This window comes from Ambystoma mexicanum, chromosome 8 (genome assembly GCF_040938575.1).
Source record: "Ambystoma mexicanum isolate Mex_15411 chromosome 8, UKY_AmexF1_1, whole genome shotgun sequence".
In the NCBI taxonomy this organism is placed as follows: Eukaryota; Metazoa; Chordata; class Amphibia; order Caudata; family Ambystomatidae; genus Ambystoma; species Ambystoma mexicanum.
The window spans coordinates 412,964,785-412,974,341 of record NC_090929.1 but is presented as its reverse complement, the minus strand read 5'-3'; the positions used below and the strand labels follow the sequence as shown (position 1 = coordinate 412,974,341).

Genomic DNA, 9,557 nt, shown 5'->3' with positions numbered 1-9,557 from the left:
ATGTCATCACTGTTCTCTATCACGTCCCAGGAATCACTGCATACCGCTAACTGCAAAGGTGCGCCCGCTGGTGTTGATCCGAATACATTGGAAAAGTGATCTTCCCATTTCATTCTCGAAATTCCATTTGACTGAATCGAGTCTTGATTTAATGTACCTTGGTTTAGAATCTTCCAAGTTTCTCTTGAGTTATGACTTAGGATCAGCTTTAACATCGGTTCTCCTCTTTCCTGATCCCTCAAGAAAACAAAGGATTTTAACCAGTTTCCTTTTTTTAAATTTGAGATTCTATATTAGGTCCTTGATGCGCATGAGCAGTCTAAGGTCTTTACGCAGAAGCTTTTTTTCGTTGTGCACTGTGCGGCTAAAGTCATGTTTCTGTTCTTTAGTCGAAGTTTCTTTTATTTATTTTTTATTTGAAATTCTGATAGCAATGAACCCATTTGCCTGCCGACTACCATCAAACCATGAGCAGTTTAAATCGCCACATATGATTATCTGTAGTTTATGACACTTAAGCAGACAGTCATCTATGACAGATATAATTGCTTCCAAGTAGTCACTAGTTGAGATCATCTTTGGATTCCAATAGGTATTAATCAAGAGTAATTTTTTTGGCTCCTCAAAGATTGTTGGCTTGAATTCCATTAGGATTCCTTGCACAACTAAGTTGGGCATGTATGTTTTACTTGTTTCCCATCCATATGAATTGTTGAGCATTATAAATAGCCCCGAGAAAGGGCGGCCAAACTGTTTTTTCCCTGCAGGATTTAATAGTATGGAGTAACCATCTCTTGCTGGTGGAACACGCAACCATGTTTCTTGAAGGCATAGTGCAAAGTTGTTATCCAGGAAGAAGGGTAGATCTTGAAACAGATGGCTAAAGCCTCGTGTGGTCCATGAGACGATCTCACAAATCACTTTTATATTCTGCAGGTCTAGTTACTTCCGTCGCTGTGTATCCATTTTTACACCCACTTCAGCTGAAGGGACATTTCCCATCACTGTAGGCTGGATTTTAAATACCTCCTTTAAAATATATCTCTGCTTTTCGTTCGTTGTATGGAGGTCTTCGACCGAGGATGTGCTCTCTGACCTCTGTTTTCTGTAATCTTCTTTTTGGCGTGAAACCTCGAATCCATAGGAGAGGAGTTCATCTTTCGCAGAAAGCAGTGTTTTTTCTACTGCTTGTGAACAGATATGTAGTAGTACCTGATCAGAACAGGTCTCCGAAAGGTATTCTACTATTCAGATATCTTCAGACGTGATTGTGCGCAGTGATGGAATTACATGAAGTAAGCGTATCAGGTTACTTCTATTTAAAATTTACTTCATTTCCGTCGGGAAAGATATTTTCAATCCGCACTTTTCCAGTCTAATTTTTTTCCACGTTATTTTTTTCATAGCGTACTTTAGGATCTTGATCATTTTGTTTAGACATTTGCGCTTGGGTTGATCTTGGATTCAGCGTTTTGACTGGTTTCTTCTATGAGATTCGCCCTTTGGCTGAGTGTTTAAAATTCTCGGTTTAGTTCTTGAGCCCGATGTCTGATCCACTCCTCCATCGGTGGTTTGTTTCATTTTATTGTTTTTTTTCGCTCTGCAACCGCAAGGCGATCGGTTTGCTGATTCAGGCACAGGAGACACTACTCGCGAGGATGCACCTCGGTCACCATCAATTTCCGCTCTTGAGCAATCCTCGTCAGCATCGATCGAATACGTTGACCAGTCGCACAGATCTATTGACGCTTGATTCATAGTCTAACTTTAAACTTTTTTTGGGTTTATTTCTTGTTGAACAATGGGCCGTTTGTCTTTCATCGGCTCTCCCTGTTGGTTGGATTTATCGCCTGTGGATGCTTGGATCTTTGCAGTGGGCGCCCACTGAAAGAGGCCTAGTTTGTGCAGGGTTGACAGGTTTCGTATAAACTGCTTAGTTTTTGCGGGATTCTGCTTTCGCCGACGTTTGTTGGCCGCTACCTTGGGCTTGTTGTGTGTCAATTGTTTTCACAGATAGATCTAAAGTCTTTGCAGTTCCCATAAAGATGCCAAAGGTATTGCAATGGTTTTCTTTTGAGATTTTTCCCGCATTCGCTGGCGCTGGAGTAGTACCAATCTCCACTATCACACTAGAGAGAGTTAGATCCTGAGGTTTTTCTTTCATCTTATCAGGAGCTTCAGATATCGCCACTGTAACTGCTGACTTCGCCACACCAGCTTGAGCAGACGAAGATGCTAGCGGAACAGTGGCACTCATCTGTTCTTGTTGGGTGGCTGTTTTAGCAGATTTTACTCTGTCCCTGGCGTGCCGACACCCAAGTGGATTGGAATAAGGAGCAGGAATTGTCAGCCGATTAGAATCTAGATGGCGAAACCATTTCATACATTCAAGAATAGCATCCATGAGGTTAGAGTTTGTATGATCTTTCATTGCTAGGTCGCTTAATCTGTGTTGCCATTGCAATGATAGATTTGGCTCCATTTCGCTCTTTTGTTGTAATAATTGAAAACTGTGTGTTAGGTCACACAATTTATTGTCCAGGTTAGTCATCAGTGCTCCTTGATCTCTTATTGAATCACTTAATTGTTCATACAGTTTTACAAAGGGTAGCAAGGCCACAGACGTAGCAGCTAACACATTGTTGTGTATCTGGATTGAGGCTGCCACTGATATGTTGGCCTTCATTTCATTTTGCTGGTCTTGCACTTTTGGTGATTGAACTTTTTGTGGTTGGGATAGAGGGTCTTCATTGGAGACTACAGAGTCGTCTCCAATGTTTTTGACTTCTCAGATGATAGATCATCGCAATGTTGGTTCACAGACAGGTTCGCTGCACCTCTGGCGCCATGAATATTTACAATTGTTCTCTTGTTGTTTAGCTGCGGGGTGCTTGTTCTTTCTCCATTGTTTATAGGGCCACGAGCCTCAGCAGTGCTCACACTTTTTACAGTGGGTTTGACTCCACGTGGTCCTTGCCAAATGTTCTTTTGTCTGGATGCGAAAAGCTTTTAACCAGTTTGTCTTTTATTTGTAAGTAATCTTCAGTTAATCGTTCAGACAAACGAGCTTCTCGCTCAACAACATCAAAACTCAATTTTAGTTGGTCAGACGAACTTGATTGAGAGGCATCAAGAACTTTAGAGTTGGCAATCCGTGCGTCAATTTTAGGGCGATAATATACCTCTCTGTTAGGTATAGTAGTACTGGCTCTATATGGGCCAATAGTTCCGTGATTCACAGACTTTTGAAAATCATCCATTGCACCGTTTGAGCTGACTTCAGCATTAGAATTGACAGCTGCGTGATTAATTGAGCCTGCCTCATCTCGGCCAAATGGGAAAGCAAAAGCCGTTTCTTTAAACTGCGTTGGCGAATGTTTGCTCACGCATGTGCGGAGCAACGTTGGAGTTGCTGATTGAACCGCGATGCCGTGGTCAGCCAACTCCAATCTGATCGCTAAATGAGCTCCAACCACTGGTTCTGTCGACGAATGCAAACAAGGCACTTCCAAGCCCATAGTGCACTTCATCTGATCGTCTTTCAACTGGGGATCAAACACGTCCCTTTGCTCGAAGGAGCTTGCTGGAACTTTTATTTCCATTAGTTCGACGTCTGTAACATCAAACGGAGATTGGAATGGCGTGGGGTCAATAATTATATTGTGTGGAAACCCATGACGCAAAGCGCTCCCATGATCGTACAGAATAGAAGAGAAGGGTTCATGGGTTCTGCTTGCAGATCTTGGTCCAGTTAGAGTTTCAGGTAAATTAACCTGTAACGATTGTAGCGATTGCAGAGTCAAGGGTTCCTGATCCTGTGTTACAGTCACGATTTCCACAGATAGCTGAATGCAAGACGATAATGACAATTCAACGCTTACCTCACCATTTGTCTTAGACGATGGCGCAGGGTCGAAACTTTCTGCATTTTCCACTGCCGGCACTCAAACAGCGTCTTTAGCCGTGTTTGGGGGCCCGGCACAGCCATTTTTCCACTGATAGCACTTTTCTTCGTTTTCACCAGAACTCTAGCCGTCTTGAAGCGGGCTTGAGGCAGTCTGGGCAGACTGGGACTCTACGGGACTCCGCGCCAGCAACACCTTTTTAAAGGTGGAGTCAACCAGTTTACAGGGCCAGTCAAGTTAATGAAAAGCAAAGCACACCGTAGCAGCAGCTCCTCTCAGCAGAAAATCCTGGGCAGACTGGGACTCTACGCGACTAGACCTATTGTTGATAGACCGTGGAAAGAGCATATGCTGGCAATTCAGGAAGATTGTAGATTCATGGGTGCAAAGCTGTGTCTTCTAAACATTAGTAGGACAGTCTGATCGTGGGGCGGTAGGCAGGTCTGTCTGCATGAAAGGGCCCTGCACAGCACAGGTCTTGTCTGATGCCAAGTTTAGGCATATTCACATTTGGTGTGACACAGGATCTTTGTTTTCTTGTAGGGTAGTACAGAGAGCTTGTAGGGGAGTACAGAGAGCTTGGATTCTTAAAGTTATCGGGTAAATTCATAAACAGTATTTTGTGCGCCACTGTGCCCATCTTTAAGCCCAACACGGCTTGTACAGGGAGCATTTTTAGAAAAAATTACAACAAATCAATTTTCGAGTCAAAGAAGGTATGCATTTTCTTGAACAAACAGATGTAATGAACAAACAGATGTAATAAAAAGCTTAACTAATGATGTAGCTAACGTATAAAGCCATGATGAGACAAAAGTAAAAAGTAGATGCACAATGTTTTTACCCACAGAAGTGGTATAGGTCAGGAGTTGACTGAAAAGGAATGGAAATGGATGTCCAATTTCTTTGAATTAAACAGGGGTGGGGGACTGGGGGGGGGGGGATGGACTCGCTTATGTTCAGTTGCAGGCTATTTAGGCAAAGTCAATTAAGGAACATTCTAAGGTTTTGAAAGGAGAGCTTGCCAAATTGACTACAATGCTAAGATTTGTTAATGCTAAGCTTGAGATTACAATTTAATTTATATAGCGCACATACAGCCCGGAGTCATCGAGGCAAAGTTACAGGTTATATCATTGGAATTATGGCATACAATACTTTTGGGTAACAGGCGCAAGGTAAATGAAGGGTTACAGATTAGGCGAACAGCTGTGTTTTTAGAATTTTCGGGATACCCAATATGGTTTTTCTGCTCTGAGCGAGGAGGGGTTCCACTGTTTATTTGTGATGTAGGGGGAAGCTGGAGTCGCCAGCATTGGTTCTTCTCACTTTCGGAAGGAGTAGGCATGTCCTCTGGTAACAATGACTGCCTACATCAAGAGACAGAAGCAGGTCATAAAGCAGTGCAAGATAGACATTAAAAACAAGATGAGCCCTGGGAACACAGCAGGTCGTATAGACCTTATTTGTAACAAAACAATTGAGAAAAAAACAGGAGCATGGGTTTGTGAGAAAGGATTCAAAATCATTGAAAAGCCTTGCTCAATACCCTTGCTACCAATGTACTCTGGTTGTCCAGGCCTGTTGTGAGCAGCTGGTTCAGCTGGTATGCATTCCTAGTAGATTATCTTGATGGTTGTCCAGCCACAAGAGCAAGTTGTCCGACATCCAGCAAGGCAACGCCTGTGCCTCTGCAAGAGCAAAAGCCAGGCAGTTAAGGGGTAAACAATTTTATTTGGTGTGTGGCTACTTGCACATTTATTTCAGCTAAAAGAGGGCATTTTCTATGGGACGATAATAAATATATGTGCGTTACAGATGGTACTCTTGTTCAGAGGAGATTTGCCTAGCATTTCGGTGCTGAATTGCCCTTGTGGGTGGGACCAGACTGATCTGCAAATGGATAAGTCTTCTCTGTGAAGGGTGCAGTGGGCTAAAACGTGGTTGTAGACCCTCCTGCGTGGAAGTAATTCCATAGAACAGTGTATTTGACCCATGTTCATTCTCAGTAGAGGGGCTCCCACACTCCTTTGTAACTTGATTAATAGATAGTCAGGATGATGTGGCTGGGTTAGTCATGTTATTTTTTTATAAATCTGGCACAATGCCCCATCAACACTGAAGGGCTGTTTGGATGACAAACAATTTTAAGATCATATTCACAAAGTGTAGCATAGTAGACAATAGCCAGCACAAAACACGATGCAATGGCATGCAACAAACATGCTGTTGGAGTTGGTTATGCTCACCATGACGTAGGAGGACAGAAAGACACGGGAACATTCTTTTTGAAATCCCCCTTGCCTCGTCAAATGCTACGTCAGGAAAATGTTCGGGGGTGGGGCAGTGACATTGGTACCCTATGGGGAGAGCACCTACATGACGATTGCACCCTGAAGCTTTCAGTGTATGGCTATGTCATTAGACCTGAATTTTTGGGGACAGCCAAGACATTCAAGTCTTGCGTGTGCTAGGGTTTCTCCGTTTGGCTGGTCCATACTTCTTCCGCTTAAGTACATGCTGCAGATACCCAGGATCTCTAGTTACATGGGGTTCTTGAGTTTACCACTACAATTGCAGCAAGGAGTCAGCATAAACCCTGTCATTTATGCTGTTCACAATAAACTATCACATGCAGTTCCTTCTTTGTCTTTGAGATAGACAATAGTAAACATCTGTGCATGGCCTTCGTTCTAACAACTAAAACGGAAGGATTTGGTCTCGAGAGAACTATTTTTCAACTGACTTTCTAAATCATTGCATAAAACACATTGGCCCTGCAGTTATTTATTTACCAGTTTAGATATCCTTAATTTGAGCGATATTGCACTACTTTGTTTTATGTGGCTCATCACCTGCAAAAGAGCTCGGCTTTGTGGTTTGACTGCACTACTGTGTGCCAAATTGACAGGATTTTTGCCTTCTCGGCAATAGTAGGAATGATGTGCTGGAAGGACGCTTGGAGAATACCATTTTTGTCTACTACCTTGTGGTCCCTTCCCACTGCATCATAATTACAGACACTCGTCTCATTTTATGCAGAAAGTGAACCTGCCAGGTCTGGAATTGTGTCTTTTGTTTTAATGAATCAAACAATGCCAAAGGGGGCCGGATCAGTGAGAAAAATCACATTGCCTTTAGGGATGCATTGTGGATTCATTTACGTCTAGCCTTCTGCTTTGGAATACCATCTGTTCTTCAAACTACTTCCGTCCAGTGGAATCGAAGCCCAGAGTTAACTTTCAGTTACTGTCTTGTAAAGTCGATTTCCCCTTCACCTGGTTGGCAGAATATCTTGGGTTGCTTTTGGTAGATTCTGGTCGAGAACCTTACCCTTTCCATCCCTTCAACAGATTTGTAAAAATTGCCAAATGAGCCAGGAACAGTTATGTTTGCTATACATCATACTGCCATTATCGTCACAGAGGCACAGATTCATTGTGTTGATGGCCCACGTTTACATTGAGGGTCCCCAGTCTGCTACCATGAATTACCTAGGACACATCTTTGATTTGTGTAGCTTAAATAGGACTAGCCTTACCCTACTCCCAGAATGCTAATGTCATAATATTTACCATGTCTCTGTTGGTACACACTATGTGATACCACTGGGCTTGGGCGTTACAAAAATGTTATAAATTAAAAAATATTCCCTGTGGTACCATCAGTCACTCCGTCCTTCCGCTCATTTGAAAATCACTCGAATGCAGACTCTTCATATAGGTATGCAGCCTTGAGTTTTAATTCCATGTTAGTTGGGGCACATTCTGCTTATGAGTGTTTGGGGCACAGTATTGCAGAGGCCAGGCCGGTGACGTAGTAGTCGTCTCACATTCCCCCCTCCCCCTCCCCGCCCCATGCTCCGACAGTCACTGCTAGCTAGAGGGTGTGGTCAACATTTTAAGTGGGGAAATAATAAATATGGTAATAACAAAAAAACAAAGCGCGTCAAAACGATTGTCTATATCAAACAAGTCTGTCAAAATAAAGAACTGGCCTGGAGAACGTTAAAGGAGGGAGGAATGGCAAAGGGTCAGCTGGATGGAGGGTAAAGCAAGTTCTCCCCAGCATTAACAAAAACAAGCAGTACCGGGGTATTTTACAGATTAACAAAATAACGTGCAGGTTATTGATCAGTTGCAATATATTTAAAAGAAAGTTGGCATTTGAACTTATTTTGAGGTGAAAGCACTCTTTCTCCGTAATATTAGCTTAATGAACCCACAAAGAAAAAAATAACTTGTTAGTACAAATAAATACGTTAAAAGCATAGACATAAATCACACTTTATTACCTTTTGTGGAATTACTTTACAGGGAGAGAAAGCATTCTTCTTTTTACAGACTTATGCTATTTGGTGAATACACGTCTGCATTTATTCAGGCCAACATACTCCCACTGAGTTAACCCCAGAGGAACACAATTTACAATTGGGACAAATGCAAGCACGTTTTTGATATAAGTGCATAGATTATTATTAGGTTGGAGTGGGGGGTTTGGGGGAAAACACACCTCAATAAATAAGGGTAATCATCTAGGGGAATAATTCTGAGCAGGATATTTAGGCAGACTGTAAGCTTCACTCTCAATCAGGATATGGTCTTCCCACAGTGGGCACACTCTGAAGATCACTCACAGGAAGAAGCTTCAAAATACACTTTACACAGTAAATGATGAATACAAAAACTGACAGAATAGCCCATTATAAGCTACTGGACACCAGATCATCTCAACCTGCCTGCCCTCTTGAAATGATGGGTACTCCTTTCCTCAAGCAGTTTTCATGTACATAAAAGAGCATATCAAGTTCAAGGAGGCGAGTGAGAGGCTTACCTTTTTTTTGCTCTCGCCTTGAAGCTTCAATAACATTACTACACTCACTGCTTTCTGCTCCCAGTATTTTATATATTTCTCCCCACAGCAGGAGAGGGGGCTCAGGGAGCAGAAACCACCACCATGTTGAGGAGCTGTGACTGAAGGCACAATGTTCTTTCATTATAGCAGAAAGGTTAAGCTATGCTGTGGTAATGAGGTGCTCACCCAAGAGGGCTGCTCTCCTAAGAGTTGGTCGTCAACACTCAGTGGGAGGATCAGACAAATGTACAGGTGTCCTTGGTTTCACTTTTAAAATCCAGTGTGGGATCCTTTATTAGACCGAAAAAAAGAGGGATAGTTCAGTACGCTTTCACATTACAAAAAGCCCAGAGGCCACAAGTAACAGGCTCATTAATTCCTCGAAGTGACACTTTAAGAAATGCACTGGAGATACAGCCGTAGAGGTACCACATCCACCCACAGCACACTGCGATTGCCATTTGCACCACTCACTCTGAGCACCCTTCACCAAGCACAGAGGGCATTTGGCAGGAGAAGTCTGAATTTGAAGCTGCACAGGTTTAAGGTTGGGATTGGCAGCCGTGCAGGGCAGTCCAGCAGCTGGCCCAAACTCAGAGCAATCGGTATAGCCAGTTGAAGTTTTATAGTTCGATAAGAAGGAACTCAAGTAGACTTCACTGAGCAGCAGAGCAGGCAGGAATCAGATAAGCGTGCAACAGGCAATGCTGTAGGTTAGACGTTCTTCTGGGCTCTCTCTTCCACGTAGAGCTGCATCTGGTGAAAGGAAAAAAAAAAACAGCTGTAACGTAGGAAGAC

The 9,557-nt window shown here is 42.9% G+C and overlaps 1 protein-coding gene across 2 annotated transcripts in view; it reads right to left on the bottom strand.

Moving 5' to 3' along the window:
- Nucleotides 1-8,175: 8,175 nt before the first annotated feature.
- MAD2L2 (mitotic arrest deficient 2 like 2) overlaps nt 8,176-9,557 on the bottom strand; it is a 164,558-nt gene continuing 163,176 nt past the window's right edge. For both annotated transcript variants that reach the window (XR_011268552.1, XM_069609919.1), the window contains one exon: nt 8,176-9,515. Coding sequence is in view for 1 of the 2 variants with exons in the window: in XM_069609919.1 (XP_069466020.1) it covers nt 9,474-9,515 (42 nt within the window). In the remaining variant the exon portion in view is untranslated. The remainder of the gene's footprint in view (nt 9,516-9,557) is intronic.